Raw genomic sequence first — 19,456 nt, forward strand, 5'->3', positions numbered from 1 at the left:
TGGGTTCGGGTCTGGCCGGATACGACCCAACCCGTTCCAAACTCTACATGGGAGATAGCATTTGAACTGTGTAGTTAAGATTTATTGTCTGTATTTCTGTTGGGATCAGTTGAGATTTCTGTGGAGGCTGCTTGTATTTCTTCCTGATTCAGTAATGCTTCTTGATAGAATCCCATTCTCTGCTGTTATATGGGAGGAATTATTTTACTCTCTCCCTCAAATCTAAATACAATTTCTCTCTGTCTTATACTTCCAATGCTTTTTTTTTTCGCTCTACTAAGGGGTGAGGTTTGTATAACCTTGTACTATTGAAGTAAGGCACACCTCAAAATTATGCCGAAAATGCAGTTTTTTGTGTTGTAATGATATGAAAATCTATTGTTGCCCCCAATGTTTTAAAAAACGGCGAGTCAAACCGGACTCGCCCGGTTCGACTCGAAACACATGTGCATGTGTCGGTTCCAACCAAAAACCGGGAACCGCCCGATTCTAGAGTGGAACCGCCGGTTCCCATCCAATTTAGCCCAGTTCACACACATAACGCATGACACGCATGTGCGAGCGTGCCCCACGCACACTCACACGTGTGTCCAAGCGCACGTGCGAGTATGCCCCACACATACTCACACGTGTGTCCAAGCGCACGTGCGAGCATGCCCCACACACACTCACACGTGTGTCCAAGCGCACGTGCGAGCATGCCCCACACACACTCACACGTGCACACACTCGCACGTGCACATTGCGTGTCCAAGCGCACGTGCGACCGTGCCCCTTCCCCCCCGCACACTCACGCGTGCACACGTGTGTCCAAGCGCACGTGCGATCGTGCCCCCACACACACTCACGCGTGCACACGTATATCCAAACGCACATGTGAAGTTACCCTAATTTTTTTACACACATTTTATAGTTCATATTGCATAGGTATTTATATACCAAAGTTGAATACCCATCTTTCGATGTGGGATAATTCCCAAACATCATTAAATGAAAACGAAATGTAAATATAGTCTATTAATCAGCAATTTATAGTCACATGGAGTTAGATGGCTTTATGGTTATGACTTTGATTTTTTTACTTGAGGTCCTAAGGTCGAATCCCCTTGGGCATGTGTTGCATTTTTGTTGTGTATATAGTGGTTGGTATAAATATAAATATTTTTGTTGTGTATATAGTGGTTGGTATAAATATAAATATTTTTGTAAATAATATAAAAAACATAAACAAATGAAAAATAAAAACATTAATTTTTTATATAACAGTTAATTTTTGTTGTATATAGTGGTATAATTATTTTTGTAAATAATATGAAAGGTATAAAAAAAATAAAAATAAAAAGTTTATTCCATTTGAAATCTCCATCTTTTTACTAACAATCTCTTTTACTAAATATTATAGAAACCTAAAAAAATAAATTTTTGAAAAATTGAAGTGTTATTTCTAAAATTTGTACGCATTTTATTAATTTTTACATTGAAAACCAAATCTTTTATTTTATTTATGAATTTTTACATTATAAATCATGTAATGTACTATTTTTCTTACAGTTGTCAATAATACATTTTAAATTAGATAATATTGTAAAATATTTTTAATTTGTTCTTATTTGTCTAATAAAATAATTATAAAATATAAACTAATAATTATAATTTCAGTATATAATATTATAATTAGTGAGGTTGTAATAATTTTGGATTATAGTTAGTTAGGCTGTAATAGTTTGGGTTTTTTTAGCGGGTTAGGGTTTTTTGTCAAAACGAGATTTTAATGGCCATTATTTCATTGATTTGTCTACTCTTTATAATAGTCCATATATAGTTATATATTTTATCCATGACAATTCTATAATTTTTGTTTTATGTTATGCAAATTTAATAGTTAAAATAAGTTTATACAGGGAAAGAACATCTGAATATTCACAAATTGATAAAAAAAATGAAAGTTATTAATGTAGTACCCTCATTTTTTATTGGATTCCTAAAAACAATATTTATAATGAATTTAATAATTTTTTCGGATTTTTTTGAAGCTTTAATCCGACCGATTCAGCCGATTCCCGATCTGGATCGGTTTTTGAGGTGCCTCACCGATCCGCTTTTTAAACCATTGTTTGCCCCCAATTATGAAATTTAAAGTTTTAAAAAATGATAACGATGAACTATTTTTAGGACTAGAACTCTCCCTTTTTTCATGTCTATGAATCTCGAGGCCAAGATGATCAATTTGAGGGTCTTCAACACAAAAACATCACTTTTTTTAAGGTGTGCTATACTCGTACAATATAAGGTTTGACACCTTATATAAACTTTTTCCTTGTGAAAATGTGGAAGTATAAAACTCAAGTGGGGAAATGCTTACACACATTTTGGCTTTCTTTTGAGTAGTATGCATCGCACCACTGTTTCCTTATTTTTCTCGACACTGTTGTGTTACCACATGGGTCAATGCATGGTTCAAATAACCATTTTTGGGAGGGAAAAATGGTTGGTTGCTACTTGCCAATGGCCCCTAATCGACTAGTCTTGCTGGACCTGTAACAGAGTCAAATGCCATTGCAAAAGGTGGGGCTCTATAAACGGGTCGGTTCAGGTCAGAATTATGCAGGGGTGGCAATGGACCCAACCAGGAGGTTCAAATTTTGGACCCGAGGTCGTGTCTGGGTTCAAAACTTGGACCTGAATGCTATTTGGGTCTGGGTCCGGCAGGAAGCGACCCAAATAATATGGGCATATATGGGTATTTATAAATGTTGCCAATACGTTTGTTTTTTTAGGAATATTCAGTTATTACGTAAAAAGGTAAGAAATGTGGGTATTCATTAATGTTTTGCAATATTGTAAATGTTGTCAATAATATGGGCATATGATGACAATAAAAGGGCACCTCGGGTCTGGGTATGGGTCCAAATTTTGGACTCGAAAGATAGCGTCCAAGCAACCTGGACCTGAATACTATTTTGGGTCTGTGTCCAATCCGACTTCTGCCGATGTTCAAGTGTTTAAATTTTTTAAAAATACAAAAAAATAGAAAATATATGTTTAAACTTTAAAGTAAGATTAAACAACACACATCTAAATGAGGCTTAAAAAGTAGTAAAAAAATTATAGATTTAAAAAATTAATTTGTGACTCAAGGTATTTTTTAAATAATCCAAAAAAAAAAATTGTTTCATGCAGGCTGGACTGCATTTTTACATATGCGGTCCAAAAATTGTAATGCATCCATCTTAAAGATGGATGCAAGTAGGTGTTCCATCTAAAACAATGGAAACGCTTACTAGAATTATTGTTTTTAGTTTTTAAAATTTATTTATTTATTCATATTTATGCTCTCTATGTTAGAGATTACATGTCCTTAAAAATTAAGTCTTAAAATCCATCTCAAAGATAAATTTATTTAGAGGCTCGCATTTTGATATATGTGGACTTGGCTGCATAGAAACTGGATCCATCCAAAAAAGATGGGAAAATGTTAAAATAAATATTTAAGGCCGAAATACTTTTCAATTTTATCAAAATGATAGAACACAAAAAAAACATATTACAAATAGATTTATCATTTTTCTTTTCTTTAATTTCTTTTAAAATTCCCAAGTTGGATACCCAACTGGGGGTACACTGGTGATTCCAAGAGGACTTCCCCGAGTAGTTGAACACCAGCCAAAATAACTTTTCGAGCAATTTTGTTTTTAGATAGAGAGATGAAATACTTATTAATGTAAGTATTTACATTTTCTCTCAAATCAATTTTTTTATCCCAATTTTTACTTCAAAACTAATTTTTATAGCAAAGCTCCCCAAATCATTATCTGAAACCTATACTAAAAATATTAATTTTTTTATCCCAATTTTTACTTCAAAACTAACTTTTATAGCAAATAACTCGAGTAAAAACACTAATAGTTTGAAGGCCTTTCCAAAAATAGTATACCAAGTGTGAGCTGTAGCACCCTTGTGCAAAAAAGTATATACCAAAAGCTGTCGGTCCACTCCAAAAATAGTATACCAAGCATTGTTCGTAAAATTTCCCGATCTAACCGCTAACCTTGGCGGATTCCGGTTTTGAGCGGTTTGAGTGATCAACTGGTATTTAAAAAAAAAAAAAGTATATAAATTCTCAAAAATAAAGAATTTGATTTGCAATGCATTTTTAAATATTGTTTATATTATGGTAAGGATTAAAAATTGTTTTGGTTATTAATACTCAATTTTATATTTTTCCATCTTTTTTTAAAATTTTAAAAATGATTATTGAAAAATATAAAATGGGTTAAAATCCATTTGTTTTTATATATTTTCAAACTTTATTTGAATGTGTTTTGTTTTAATCACTTTTTATATGTTTCTTTATATTTTAGTAAAATATTTTTTGTATTTTTTACTTTTTTAACAGCATAAGACTTATCCAGTTAGAATGGTTGAATCGGTCGGTTTACCAATTAAACCAGTTAAACCTCTTCCAAGCTCATGTCCGATTAAGCGTTCCGAATCGACTTTGGGAACGCTCATAGCAAGCGTCGGACTCGGACCGCGGCACCCTTGCGCACAAAGGAAATCCTCCCAAGCACCATAAGGGAGTAGAAGTAAACTATGCTCCCTCGGGAGCATGGTATATGCACCCGAGCAGAGCAGAGAATATTCAAAGTTCAAGGGTTAATGTAGCCATTGTCACCGAAAAAGGAATATTACATGGTATCCTCCGTTTTATCCCGGAAATTAGTTTTGTTATGTTTTTTGTTCTTTTCTTGTTGCAGGAGAAACCTGCGATTTGTTTTAAGCGGCTGAAGTCCCCTCACTCTCTCTCTACAGTTTCTTTCCAGAACACTCTGCAAAACTCTCATTGTCACTTCATTACCTCGTAAAACCCTAGTTTTTCTTTTTCCATTCTTGAGCTGTTCACACTTAGAAGGCTTATTCTTGTGAAAAGGATAAAAAGCCCCATCAAAATTGGATTTTACAGTAAATTCCAGTGATTTCATGTGAAATTGAACCTTTGGCCCGAGATTCTGGGAATTTTTCTTGAAGAAACAAAAGAAGAGGTAATCCTTTCTATCAAGTCATTTACAGTCATTCATGCTCGGAAATTTACTTGAAAATTGCATATATCTACTTATTTGTTCATTATTTATTTATTTTTTTCCTTTTTTGTAGAAATAGAATGGGCAGTTTAGGTGAACCAGAAATTCAGCCATTTTGATTCATTGTTAGCAATTTTCTATTTACCCGAAAAAAATTGTTAGTAATTTTCTGGGAAGTTATCTCGTTTTCTGAGAAATTTTCAGTCTTTAATGTCGTCTCTTATGGCACTAACTGTTATTCCTCCTAATAGTGATTAAAAGAAAAAACATTTAACAAAGTAAAAAGGCAAAAGTGAGGAGCATGTAATTCAGAAGAGTGATCTATATACATTACAGAATGGCCGACTAGGATTCGTGTAACCAACTCCAAATAGTTGGGAAAAAGCTTTGATGATGATGATCTATTACATCCCTATGAGATATAAATGACGAGAAATAAATTCCAAATTATAAGGTAAAAATAGAACTGTGATTCGAAAGTTATACCTGAAATCGAGCTTCGTGCCCCCAAGGAATGAAAGAGCATATTTAGTGAGGTTCTTTATGGCTAGGTCTCATTGTAGATAGTCCACTTGGACTTGACATGCTGCTGAGCCTGAAACAAACCATGCGGGAACCAGGCGAGTTTGGCATGTTCAGAATAATTGAATATATTTCTTTGTACAGACAACCGACCCGACTTAATTGGGAAAGCGGCTATAATGATGATGGTGATGATGATTTCTTTGTACAGACCCGACTAGGGATCACGACCCTGACGAGTCCCAACTTGAGTCCTTGTCCCCCAACACTGTTGTAGATATTAGTTAAAATGGCAAGGCAGACTAGGATTCAACATAGTCAATCTGGGTCTGGAACCAGGAATCTGAAGGAAAAAAAAAGAAACTTGTAGTCATTGGAGTCTATCCTTTTTCAATAATTTTTTAAGTATCTCTGTTAAAAGCTCCTTGGTCTGGATCAGCCTCAGGTTGAACTAGGTGACTTGGGATTGGGACCCTAGCCTTGCGAGTCCCTGCTTGAGCCTGCCTTTTTTAGTCACTAATAGATATACGCTAAACAAGGATTAGTTCCTTAACTTTTGTAAAATTTTATAAAAATTAATACCCACGGCGAGGTTCCTGCACAGAGCCCTGTTTGTGTAGTGAAAAATATCTGCTGTGATTTCTTAAGAACCTATGGCTATACACAAAGAACTCTAGTAATTTTGCATAATGTTGTCATTGGGAGTATTAGTAAATTACCACCATGATCATGTTCTTTTTGGGGTAGATTCTAAAGATTTGATCTCCTTTTGGATTTCTTGTTCTGAAGTATTATAGGGGTTACATAAATAACTTACAACAGGAAAATCATCCAAATACAATAGAATATTATAAACATTTGGTACATATTGAGTTTTTTTTTTTTTTCAATATGTTAGCTCTATTGATCAAAAGAAATTAAGTACAAAAGATAGGCAAGGAGGGGACTGAAACCCACAGAAGGGTTTCAACCAAAAAAATAGGCTATCCACAGACGGATTACAAAGGCATAGCTGCAAGAAAAAATGCTATACATATCTGATTTGAAAACCCAAAAAAGGCAGGCCCGAAGCTGAGAGGAGGACATCAGGCCTGAAAACCACCTTTAGAGATAGATGCAGCTGCTTTGGCTGGGGCATCAACGTCGCCATTTGCTTCTCTCCAAATATGTCTCCAACGGACAAGAGGGATTCTACTGAGACGGGTAATTTCCTCGAAAATACTGTCGAGTCTCCAAGGCCAGGCAGCAGAGGCTGAGGCCCAGGAAATCACACAGGACGAATCGCCTTCAATGGTAAGAGAGAGGCCCCTCACAGGATTGAAATTTCTGAGTCCTTCCCATAGAGCTGAAGCTTCCCCTACTATAGAATCTCAGATCCCAATTGGGATGGAGAGCGAAAGTAAAAATGTTGTTGTCTTAGAGCGAAAGTAAAAATGTTGTTGTCTTTGTCATGGAACAGTCCACCTATACCAGCTGGACCAGGGTTGCAAAAAGAGCACCCGTCAAAATTTAATTTGATTTGGCCCTTCGGGTGGTCTCCATATTGAGTTTTCGAAAGTGCATGGATCTTATGTAAAATGCATTATTATTGCAGGTTCCATAATAGGCATGAGTCCCATAATAGTGCGTTACACGTGAGAAAATCATCATCAAACGGAGTAAGCTGCTGGGAGTGCTGCTTACCACACATAGGTTTCCATAATGTGCATGAGGCTCATATTAGTGCATTGCGGGTTTTATAAATAGCCGTGGGCCCCCATAAGAGTCACTACACCTCCTTTTCTTGCTAATTTTTTTGGGGGATCATCTGAGGCACCTTTATGTTATTTTGAAGGGGAAACCTGGAATACTAGCCAAAAGAGAAGGTAAAATTCAAAATAAGGTAGAGTTTTAAACCGATGCTAACATCGGTTAGAATCGAAATTTTTTGATGTTTGTAGGTGCAATCTGCACTGTCCAACTAAATCCAACAGTGCAAGATGCAGGCATGCCTGCAGGCCCACCTGCATAAAAATTGGGTCTATTTGTGATTCCCCCAAACATTTGTGGACTTATGGGGTCTTATAATACAGTGTAGAAAGCAAAATATGAACACAAATAATCAATTTTTCAGCGGGTCAATCATTTGCTTCATTGGTTCCAATAGTGGTAGCTGTGGAATCTGCTATAGGGTCAGCCATTCTTGTTATTTCTTTCCGAATCCGAGGGACTATTGTAGTAGAATCTATTAATTGCATGAAGGGTCAAACAAAACATTAAAAAGCACAAGTAATGAATTTTATGCTGAAAATGTTACAACACTTTGGCTAGTTAGCTGACTTATGGATCTGGCTTTCATATTCATTTTGTTTTATGTTATATTGTCCTTGCAGTCTTCATATTTGGCTCAGGTCAGAAAAACCCTTTTGCCCTTCAAAAAAAATATTGAAAAGTGAACCATGTATATGTTTTATGTATGTGAATACTGATTTGTACGTTGTAATTTTTACCCATTGCTCTGTTTTACTTTCAAATATGCATAATTGAAGGGGGACTTAATGTCTTAGGATGTTGTTATTAGATATTCTTCCCTTAACGATCCTTCAAACAGTTTCAAAATTTTCATTGTGTTCAGGTTCTTATCATTGTTAGCTAAGCATCTCAACAAAGACGAAAAACCAAGTATCCAATGGCGCTGTTACTCCCAGCTTCTTTCACCATTAGTCCCTTAATAAACCACATCGAACCCATCCAACCCTTAACTCAATGTGCCTTTCTTTCCTCTCTCCAAACCTCTAGTTCCTCTTTTAAACATCTAAACGCACAAAGAAGAAGAAAGAGCCTCACACTTAAAGCCTCGGCTGCAACCACAACCCCAACAAAGAAGCCAGAAACCACCCATCTTTCTTCCTCTTCTGAAACCTTCAAGCCCAAGCGTGTAATGGTCATTGGTGGCGATGGCTATTGTGGGTGGGCCACTGCCCTCCATCTCTCTAACAAAGGTTATGAGGTAGCCATATTAGACAACTTAGTTCGGCGACACATAGATGAACAGCTTGGTATCCATTCTCTCACCCCAATCTCATCTATCCATGTAAGGGCCAAGAGGTGGGCTCAACTCACCAATAAACATATCCCTCTCTTTATAGGCGATATATGTGACTTTGAGTTTCTATCTGAAGCTTTCAAGGCCTTCGAGCCAGAGGCTGTGGTCCACTTTGGGGAGCAGCGATCAGCTCCATACTCGATGATCGATCGAGGGAGGGCGGTGTATACCCAACACAATAATGTGATAGGGACTCTCAATGCTCTCTTTGCAATTAAGGAATTCTCAGAAGGGCAGTGTCATTTGGTGAAGTTGGGCACGATGGGGGAGTATGGAACCCCAAATATCGACATAGAAGAAGGGTATATTACAATTACACATAATGGGAGGACCGATACTTTGCCCTATCCGAAGCAAGCGAGCTCATTTTATCACTTGAGCAAGGTGCATGATTCCCATAATATTGCATTTGCTTGCAAGGCTTGGGGTTTGAGGGCCACAGATTTGAATCAGGGGGTGGTGTACGGAGTGAGGACTGAGGAGACTGCAATGCATGAGGAGCTATGCAATAGGTTGGATTATGATGGGGTTTTTGGGACTGCTTTGAACAGGTTTTGTGTGCAAGCTGCTGTGGGTCACCCACTCACTGTCTATGGAAAAGGTGGCCAGGTATATGAGACTTAATGGTTTTTTTAATTTTGTTTTTGGGAATGTATACTACGATCCAGTTGATTATTGGGAAGCCATGATAGCTAGTGTTATCACCATCCAAACAGTTGGTGGACTGTGGGAGCATACCACCTGGATCATGTCATGTTCTTCTGGCCTCAACTCTTCTCCATCGGGGTACCACAATTGATTGGATGGTGATAATGCTCAAGAGCCAGAGCTTTTCTATAATCATATGCATTATATTATATTATTTCTTTCCTTTGGTTTTCTTGATGAATGTAGAGTGCCTATGGATCTGTTTTGCAGAGTATTCATATGCCAAGCTCCTGATTTTTGCATCAAGAATTGACCAGAATCTCTCCCAAAAATGCTTCTCTGATTATTATAGTACATTCTCAATTGTTCTAAATGTGAATGAGAACATTTAAACATCTAATTGGTAGATTATAACTGACTTGTGGAACAAATAGCAAAATATAATCTGCTCTGGGTTGTAAAATACTAGACGCTTGTGACCCTGCAAGTTTCAGTAACTAAGGAAAACGTTTGAAACAGTTAACTGAATTCCGAAATGCCCCAGGAGAAAAGAGTTGAGGATAATTATATTTTACTTACTGATCATAAAATCGAAAAGAGTTTATGAGAATTTTCTTTTTTTTTTCTATGACAGCACCTAATGCAATTCCCGTAACCTAATGGAAACAGTTGCAAGGAGAATTCTCTTGTTCTTTATAATTAGCGGTGTTGCTGGTTTCTTCGTGTTTAGTAGTTTTTAGGTTTTTCGAACTTAATCACGAGGTATAGACCTTCCTGCTTATATGTTCTCCCACTTGAGTGCGACATTTGAGCCATTTGATAACTGTAGAACTTATTTTCTCAGATATACAGCATAACTGTAACCAGGTCTTCTTTTTACTTAATAACCAAAAGGAAAATTGATTTTATAGTCAGTTTTATTTTATTTTGATAACTATTTTTTTTTTCCTAGTTTGATACTTAATACTTGAATTGACCTGCAGTAATGTGTCTTCAAGGGAAGTTTCTCATATCAAGCTGTAATTCTACAACCCAAAAAAAAAAAAAGCTCGTGTTTTTCTTGCTAATAAACAAAAACCCTTATTATTTCTTTATAGAAGGCATCCAGAATATCTTAACTTCTCCTTTTTTGAACCCGCAGACCAGAGGTTACCTAGACATCAGGGATACAGTCCAATGTGTTGAGCTCGCCATTGCCAATCCAGCAAAGTCAAGTGAATTCCGAGTCTTTAATCAATTCACCGAGCAATTCTCAGTAAACGATCTCGCGCGATTAGTCACAATTGCAGGGAAGAAAGCAGGGCTTGAAGTCCAAACAACCTCAGTACCTAACCCAAGAGTAGAAGCTGAGGAGCACTATTACAATGCTAAGCACACCAAGCTCATGGAGCTAGGGCTTGAACCCCACCTCCTTTCTGATTCACTATTGGACTCGCTCCTCAATTTCGCAATGCAATACAAAGACCGAGTTGACATGTCTCAAATCATGCCTGCCGTTTCATGGAAAGCTATTAGTGCGAAGCCAAAAGCTGCACCTACCACCATAGTGTAAGTCTATATCCACTACCGTGTTATGAAATATGGCTTTGGACGGATTGTGAGGCTTTCAGATTTTATAAAGACCAAGACGATGTGTTTGGTTTTAGAGTGGGGTCTAGGGTTTTGGGGTTAGAACACTAATTTCATCAAATATGCCTTGTGTAGATCACGATTGTGGTGAGAAATGTCAATGTCTGAAATTTGAGAAGAGCTGATGTTTACGTCAAGCTGTGGAATATGGATCGAAGATCTGCCTATGTATATTTACAGAGGTCAATAGTGTAGGTTGACTGATCTGTAAGATGTACTAAACTACTAGTAAATTTCCCCTTGTTAATGACTCTCGAGGGCAGGAAAATAATATGTTTCTTCTTTGGCATTCTTGTGTACTTTGAGACTCACTGGTCTCTCTCTTTCTGGTTGTGCTTGATAAATGTTGCTCTCTCTTTCCATCTCTCTCTCTCTGGTTAACTTCACATACAGGAGCCCTTAAATTCGCTATCCCAAATCCAAACAACATTACAAGGCCAATGAAAATAGTCGGTGTATCCAAACAAATAAATACATTCCCATGCGAGGGCATACAATTTGTAGAGCGAGAGAGAGAGAACATAGGTTACAACAATTCCTGGATATAGAGCACCTGTTACTACTACTACTTCGAACTCATGTACAACTTCCTCCCTCTTAGGACCTCATCTGTTTTCTACTTTGAGAGAGAGAGAGAGATTGGGTTGCATCAGAAGGGACGGAGGGAGGAGATGACGATGTCATGGAGGGAGGTGTCGCGCTGCATGGCAGCCTTGAACTCCTCAAAGCTTATCTTCCCATCACTATTTGAATCCATGCGCTCAAATATCTCGTCTAGCTTCCCTGGCTCTGTTACATCCCGGGGCAGGCATTCTTCCGGCAAAACCTGCACGTCATGAATCGCAAGTTAAGAAATTCTCCATATAGAAAAACTCTCTACCCCCCTCTCCCTCCCTCTCTCCCTCACACACACACGTCATGGATGTATGCGAATGTGTAGGTGAGATTATAAAATGTTACACTTATATCCGGTCTTTTAAAGAGCATTGTTCTCAGACACCCAAGTCATTCAGACTCGAGTACTAAAACTAAAATCGGGCAAGTCCTCGGTTTTTATGCATTTCTCTTTTCTCTTCTTTCATAACTTTTATCACTCAACAATATTGATCCCTACTTTGCATGTTAAGGAAAACTGATTCAGGTGCATCCACTTGCTTGAATTTCTTCACCCAAAACAATTGAGAGAGATGCAAACGTGGATGCTGAGCAAGTAAAATATACAGTGCAGATTAAGAAGATGAAATATACTCTGAGCATTGAGGCCAACTCATCCTTGGATATGGATCCGGATCCATCCGTATCATATATCTGAGAACCAAATGATATTGGAAAGTTAGAAGTATGAATATATACTTCCCAAATTATATGAAAGATGGAAACTTCCATTTATTTTCTCAGTTTTGAAAATCCTTCCATATTTTCATGATATCAAGAAATTCACAATCTTGGTCGGGAGCAAAGAAAGCAAGTCATATACCTGAAAGCAGAGCTGAAGAGCATCATCGCCACGAGAATTCCTGAGGCTGGAGAAGCCGCATAGAATCTCTCGCATATCGACAGTTCCATCCCTGTTGTTGTCAAACAGGTCAAAGATGCGAGGAGCAAATGGAAGTAACGAACGCATATTCATAGCTTTTAGCACTCCCTCAAATTCTGACAGTGTTGCGCTGTCTCTGTTCGCGCATCTGCATCCAATAAAAAATTGTTCAGAGAGAGGGAGAGAGGTCACCTAAAAGTTATGTGATAAACAGAAAAACTAATTGAGATGTGGCCATAATTCAATAGAAAAAAAGACGGTAGGGAAATTTCCACATTATTTTGAAGGGAAATTAGGGAGACTGCGTTCTTCCAATCCTCTCTCCCACCGGGCTCTGCCCAAAAACAATTTATCATTCTCATAGAGGAAAGAGAATGGGAATTTTCAATTATTTTTGGGGGGAAATTAGGGAGACTTGATTCTCCCAAATCTTCTATCCCTTTCTCCAAGCCTTGCGCCAAAAATTCAAGTTCAATACTGTTTTCCTTCTCAGTATCAAAATACATAAAGACGAGCAAATTTTCAATAGAGGGCTAGCTTACATTTCTTTAATGTGACCCCGCAATTTCTCAAGTTCCTCAGGAGTAAGATCATGGGAGCCCAACATAGACTTCAGTTTCTTTGTTTTAAGGAACATGGCACTGCTCCAAACACTCGCTATTGCTGCTGCTCGAAACTTACGGCGAGCATTGAAACTTTGCAATCGAGAAACCACCTCGGCATCCATGAGCTCCTGCTTTGCAGAATCCCCTATTACCCAGGGATGTAGAAGAAGCTGTTTCAAGATCAATTTAATAAAATTTATTCAATACAAATTCACATACAGAAAGAGAGAGAGAGAGAGGTTGGTACACACACCATTGTTTTGCATACTGAAAAATATCACGAAAGCAGAGACACCCTCGTGTCTCTGGTCCATATGGAGAAAATGATGAAATAACCTCTCATTTCTTTTAACATAATGATGAAATAACCTTTTCTTATCAAATGGATGAACCGAGCTCTTCTTTTTATCATACTGATGAAAGAACCTCTTTCTAATAGCTTTTACCAATCCGACAAAATTTCGTGATAGCTTTTAAATTTACATTTTTTACATAGATATACTCAATTTCAAGTTTCAACTAATCCCATTTACTCTTAAGAGGAAACTCATCTAAATCGGAAATTGTGAGCTGAAAGTCTGTCTCTCTACAAATAGGAGATCCAATTATCCAACAACACTCACGTAAAAGCTCCCTCTCTACCCTCAATTACCTAAAATGCACTTTTTCCTGAGGTTCATTTTCAATTCCCTAAAATGACTTTCAAAAGGAAAAATCACATCAAACCCCCCATCCCCCAGGGGGACTGCCTGTGTGTGTGTGTGCACATGCACGTGCAATGCACTAGTTGCGATGGACTTCTGCCATTGGCAATAGTATCTTGCCAATGGACACTGTAATTCAGAAAAGGGAAAGTACACTCTAATTCAATGCACATTGAACCCATCAAAAAAGAACTCAATGGAAAACGATAACCAGCTGAGGTTGGCCCCAATGACATGGATGGCAAGGTTTTATATGATGTGATTTTCATAGTTATGACAGTCACTACAGTTGCAACAGCCATTACAGCAAACATCACCGAAGAATAAGCATTACACCTATTATAACGGCATTATATAAAACTATCGTTCGCCATTATAACACACTGAAATGTTTACCACCCCCCCCACAACTTTGAAGAATGTAGATTGGAAAAAGTGGGACCAACCAATGAGATGATGTCCCATTCTGATGGGTCCCACTAGCTCACCATCACCATTTATCACTTCATTATATGGTCATGACCCGAATGAATAATGGTTTTCCATGGTCCATTGATTTATTATGTTCTTTCCTTTCCCCAGTTTAAAACCCATGAAGGCTTTGAAGAATGCAAGATGAAACAAATTAGTATAGAATGGAATACGACAGGATGCACAAAAGGCCTCTCAAGTGCCAAAGAAATCAGGGTCACACCTCTTTGGCAGTAGGTCTCCTGTGAGGATCAACTGCCAGGAGATCGGATATCAATTGCTTTGCTGATGGTGAGATGGTTTTCCAAGTATGCTCGTCAAAGCTGAAATCTCCCTGGATTGCACAAAATAATTTGTTAAAGTAAATAGAAAACAGATCTTCAAAATTGCATTGGATTTTGGATATGAAACTTGAACGAAAGCAAGAAAGATCGTATAATCATGGAAACTATTCTAATCCTCTGCCAGCGCAGGACAAGAATTATCATAAGGAAAACAAGTTCACGCATAAGTTTCCTCGTTCCATGTATACTGAGAATGACGAACTCTATGATCCAAACAATAACTACCATCTTCTACACAATTAGATAAATTAAAATTACTCTAAAGCACATTATTCGGTGTGACATGCACAAATTTGCGACTTCAATGAATCTTCTTACCGCTAATATAAGGCGTAGTTTTTCCTTGTTGGATGTTACATGGAAAGGTGGGTACCTGAGGCATCAAACAGATACAAAGAATTAAATAATAAGTGTACCTTCCTGAAATTAATTAAATTGAGATAAATCTTAAATACCATGTCAAAGAAAAATAGTGTTCTTTGTCAACTGCCCAAAGAAGCATTTGATTACAACAGGAAATGGAACCACGTAGTTAACTAGGCAAAATAGATTATTGCGGGTTTCTGGTTGAACTAATGGACTTCAGGAAGATCTCACTGAGAAGAAGGATAATTGGAAACCTTTGCAACAAAAAAACACCTAACTACAAATAAACTAAGAAAACTAGGATATCCTACTCCATAAGATGCTGGTGTGCCATAACCATACAGATGTTCCATGAGAATACTACTGTACCCTTATATCTATCAGATATATACATGCAATTCTCACTTACCCAGAAAGAAGGATATATAGGATCACCCCCAAAGACCACATATCGCTCGCAGCCGAAACCCTACGCTGTGATAATGCCTCAGGAGAGACATAATCAATTGACCCAAACAAACCCACAATTGGGTCAGTGAAATCCTCCACTGAACTAAGCCCAAAGTCCATAATCTTCAATGGAGAATCCTCACTCTTGTTCAAGAAAAGGCAATTCTCGGGTTTCAAGTCCCGATGGACTATATTTGCTTGGTGAAGACCCCCCAGCCCACTCGCGATTTGCCTGACCACAGCTGCTGCTCCTGCCTCTGTGTATCTCGCTTGAGCAACTATCCGATCAAATAGCTCACCCCCTGAACAAAGCTCCAAAATCAAATGAACCCCACCTTGATCCTCATAAACATCATATAAGTGGATCACATTGGGGTGAGGAGAAACATCTTCAACAATCTTTCTCATGACCAAGATCTCATTTGTGAGCAAAGCGTCTGAGATCGCAACCTGTTTCCATGTGGGTAATCCAGAGGCTGCTTTGCCAAATCGCGTAGACTGGTTTCTCGAATTTCCCAGCGGTAAGGAGCCTACTCTTTTGAGGGTTTTAATAGCCACCTCAGTTTTGCTCCCATTGTCCTTGCTGACTCCTTTTCTTACAACTGAGAATCCCCCTCTTCCCAACACCTCATCAACTTCATAATCATCTATCAATCTTCTCCTTTCTTGCTTGAACATTTGTTAGATGAAGAGAATCAAAGGATTCTCTTGCAGAACTGTGACCGAATTGTTCAATAAATGGAGAGGCTCTTTCCTTTTCTCGGGGGTTGTATACAACCAAGACTTGACTCTGTAATTTAAAGAAATTCAAGTAAAATCCTAAGCCGAAGTCAAATGAAAGAACTAGATGGAGTAACTTCTTAATCCAAAAGGATTTCTTTTTTTGACAGAACTGACATAGTCAAATTCTTTAGAACCCAATAGCTGGTTTCAGGACAAATGAAGGTTTAAACCAATAGAACTAGAAACAAGAATGTCAAACTTATAAAGAAAGAGCATAAACCAAATGGGGAACATATAGAGAGAAAAAGAGAATAAATTTGAAGTTTTGAACTAATTTCACTGGAGCATAAATAATAAAATTGAGTTGAAGATAGTTTGAAAATACAAAGACAATCATATAATCATTCGAGAAAATGTTTGAAGTGATTAATTTGCTATCTGGGTTCAAAGAGCAAAATTCAGTGATCTCAGAGGGAATTTCAACACAAACCAGATCATAGAGAAAGCATTAGAACCCAACAGTAGGTAAAGCCTGATATTCCAGTGCACTGGATGCAAATAAAGAATCGCAGAAACATAGAAACCCTCATAAACCCTAAATTCTCAACAAATTTCGAATTCTTTGAAGAAAGACAAATAGCCAACCTTCAGAGGCCCTAAAAATCTCAGTCCAAACCTTTTCTTGTAAATCTCAAAAACTCAAATAGCATGGTTCCTCAATCTCACCTTTTTCTTAAATTTAAACCTTAGCAAAATAGCAGGCAGAAAAAATGAATTCCACAGAGCAAGACACCAATAAAAAACCAATATATCAACTTAACCAAGCAATCCATGAGACCCCAATACAACAGAAAATCCAACATATTCAAATCAAACATAAACAAAACACCAAAAGGAAACAAACAACGGTTAATTCAGAGCTTTGATCTTAATTCCTTGACGGTGTCCAAATGTGAGAGAGGAAAAGGCCAAGAAAACCCTAATCCCAGGAAACAGTCAATCCATTAATCAAATTTTGTTCCTTATAATAATAAACCATTGATTAATTAAACAAAAGCAATTTGCCAAAAGAGGAATAAAAGACTAAGAAATTCAAGGTGGATACTTACAAAGAACCAGAGAAAACCAGTGAATCAGAAAGAATAAACCTTGATTCTCATATGATGGTACTGAAATTTGAAACACTAGTTTTAGTCCTCGAAACCCATGAAGACAAGAGACAAACCAGTTAAATTTACGTATAAACCAGAGCAAGTAGCAGTAAAAAAAACCCTAGAAATAATTGGACAGAGGTAGGGATTGACCTAGAGATGGTTGCCATTAAAATAGGGATTAAAATATGGAATTAGCAGAGAAGTAGAAATGGAAAATGCAGAAGAATTAATGGGCATAAAATGTTAAAAAAATCAATAAATAAATATTTTCAGGAAATTTTAAACAAAAATGACAAATTAAATGAATTATTTTCAATGAAAGTGAGAAGAACGGAGAGAAGAGAAGAACAAAGAGTTGAGAGGATGCAGACACAGAGAATGTCAAACTCTCTGATTTTCAAAACAAAATAGCGCCAATAAAATAATCCCGTGGGTACACGTTAACACCAGCTCAACTTGTCGTTATTATTGATGCCAACACTGTTTCAAAAACCCGATTAGTGGGGTACACTAAAACGATGATTCTCTAAAAACAGCGATCCCGACTGCCGATACACCAATTTGGATCAGATTTTTATGAGAGAATTGTTTTTTCGCTTGGTTTTTTGCCAGCCGATTCACCAATCTGGATCAGGTTTTTACCAATTTACTATTTTTTCACTATTTTTGGGTTTTTTTCACATTAAAACACTGAGCTAGACCGCCGATTTAATGTTCGATACCGATTTTTGGGTGCCTGATCCGGGTCATTCATCCATTTTTTTTAAAATCATAAGTCCTGACTTATTCTTATCCAGATTGACAGTCCAGATCATTAACTTTTAAAACAATGATACCAATCTGGATCAGGTTTTTATTAGTTCACTGATTTTTCACTTGTTTTTTCGTCGGCTCATTGTTTTTCTTCAAATTAAAACAACAATATGGACCTCCGATTAACCAATCTAGACTTTTTGAGTGCCCGATCCAAGTCACTAATCCATTTTTTAAATCATAAATCCCAACTGATTTTCATCCAAATTGGCAGTCTGGTACCAATGATGTCCTCTTCGTTGGTGGAAATTATTTTTTATGTTATTTAAAATAGGGAAAATAATCAAAAGCCACCTAACTTATTGTTGGGTTTATGTGGCCTTTAAAGACCTTATGAGTGTGTAATGTAAAACACATATTATAGTGGAACATAAATTCAATAGGAGTGTGGTCCTTCGAAGACTATACTAAGCAAATGATATTTGTGGATACCAGACTGTGCATGACGATCTAAGCTAGTCGGTTGGAAAACCCAAGGTACCTGGGCATAAAAAATAAACCGAGAAGGGTTTTTGGGTTAGCCTTTGATGAGGTCGGAGCTTATGCCTAAATGAGTGAGCCGAGGGACTGTATAACCCTTGTGTATGATGATAGGCCTACAGAGACGGGGGCCAAAACCTCATTCATGTTCTATTACACGACATGCATATAGATAGATCGTTCAGGAAAGCTAGATATCCACCTTTGGGTAAAGCATATGCATGTGCGAGAGATACTCATACGCGCTATAGAGCTGTGGTCGCATCAGATCGTGGAGACCTTGACTTGTCTCTAGGGGAGGACCTGTAATCCACAGACTGGGATTGTGACTCTTTGGCTCATCGACCAGACTTTGGTGACCCGCTAATGAGCCCCTGCTTGGACTGTGGGTCAAGGGAAACACTGGGTCGGTTCGATAAAGCAAGTATGGTCTGTAGTTAAAGATGGAGTACCTAGTGATCGTTGATTAAATTCCTGAACCATATGGATTCATTTCCCATCATATTAATTTAATTGTGTTCTTTTTATTATTAAATTATTTTAAATTTATTATTTGAATTTTTATAAGTCATTTGATATTTTATTTCTTATTTTTGGACTTATAAAAATGAAGTTATTAATTTACAAAGTTATAATGTTTTAAAATTCATTTTGTTTAATTTTAAAATATTTATTAAAAAAAATACATGGGGGCCCATAGTGCACATGGGCCCACCATGTGGGTATTAGGTGGGGCCCCACATACCATACATGGGCGGCACGCCCCACCCTTGGATACTATATCTTGTCTTCAAGTTATTAAATATAGTAACTATATCTTGTAGCATATGGTCAAATATTGATT

At 37.3% G+C, this 19,456-nt stretch overlaps 2 protein-coding genes across 5 annotated transcripts; one reads left to right on the plus strand and one right to left on the minus strand.

Annotated features, from left to right (window-relative positions):
• Nucleotides 1–4,714: 4,714 nt before the first annotated feature.
• Nucleotides 4,715–11,254, plus strand: SQD1 (sulfoquinovosyldiacylglycerol 1). Its single transcript, XM_006836119.4, has 4 exons — nt 4,715–5,042; nt 8,218–9,297; nt 10,478–10,884; nt 11,041–11,254. The coding sequence occupies exons 2-4, from the start codon at nt 8,272–8,274 to the stop codon at nt 11,054–11,056; spliced, it is 1,449 nt and encodes a 482-aa protein (XP_006836182.1). The 5' UTR covers nt 4,715–5,042; nt 8,218–8,271; the 3' UTR covers nt 11,057–11,254.
• Nucleotides 11,255–11,421: 167 nt separating this feature from the next.
• LOC18427062 (calcium and calcium/calmodulin-dependent serine/threonine-protein kinase) lies at nt 11,422–17,870 on the minus strand. Of its 4 annotated transcripts, XM_020662797.2 has the most exons (9): nt 17,470–17,754; nt 17,275–17,334; nt 15,402–16,232; nt 14,945–14,999; nt 14,506–14,616; nt 13,045–13,277; nt 12,443–12,650; nt 12,214–12,273; nt 11,422–11,791 (listed from the first exon to the last, which is right to left on the minus strand). In XM_020662797.2, exons 3-9 carry the CDS (start codon nt 16,118–16,120, stop codon nt 11,615–11,617), a joined length of 1,563 nt encoding a protein of 520 aa, XP_020518456.1. In that variant the 5' UTR covers nt 16,121–16,232; nt 17,275–17,334; nt 17,470–17,754; the 3' UTR covers nt 11,422–11,614. The 4 variants fall into 4 exon arrangements, 3 of the variants coding, with proteins under 3 accessions (XP_020518456.1, XP_006836183.1, XP_020518455.1); XR_016046386.1 differs by having other exon boundaries at nt 13,045–13,252; nt 17,275–17,866; XM_006836120.4 differs by having other exon boundaries at nt 17,275–17,870.
• Nucleotides 17,871–19,456: the final 1,586 nt, after the last annotated feature.

This window comes from Amborella trichopoda, chromosome 1 (genome assembly GCF_054954075.1).
Source record: "Amborella trichopoda isolate Santa Cruz 75 chromosome 1, AtrichopodaSantaCruz75HAP2 v2.0, whole genome shotgun sequence".
Lineage (NCBI taxonomy): Eukaryota > Viridiplantae > Streptophyta > Magnoliopsida > Amborellales > Amborellaceae > Amborella > Amborella trichopoda.

What these genes read in the sequence shown, in the direction of transcription:
- SQD1 (XM_006836119.4), top strand. Translation starts at nt 8,272, where the DNA reads ATGGCGCTGTTACTCCCAGCTTCTTTCACCATTAGTCCCTTAATAAAC. An exon ending in TCTATGGAAAAGGTGGCCAG is followed by an intron (nt 9,298 to 10,477) that starts GTATATGAGACT and finishes TTGAACCCGCAG; the next exon opens with ACCAGAGGTTACCTAGACAT.
- LOC18427062 (XM_006836120.4), bottom strand. Translation starts at nt 16,120, where the DNA reads ATGTTCAAGCAAGAAAGGAGAAGATTGATAGATGATTATGAAGTTGAT. An exon ending in CTCTTCAGCTCTGCTTTCAG is followed by an intron (nt 12,274 to 12,442) that starts GTATATGACTTG and finishes TTTGGTTCTCAG; the next exon opens with ATATATGATACGGATGGATC. An exon ending in AGTTGGCCTCAATGCTCAGA is followed by an intron (nt 11,792 to 12,213) that starts GTATATTTCATC and finishes CATGACGTGCAG; the next exon opens with GTTTTGCCGGAAGAATGCCT.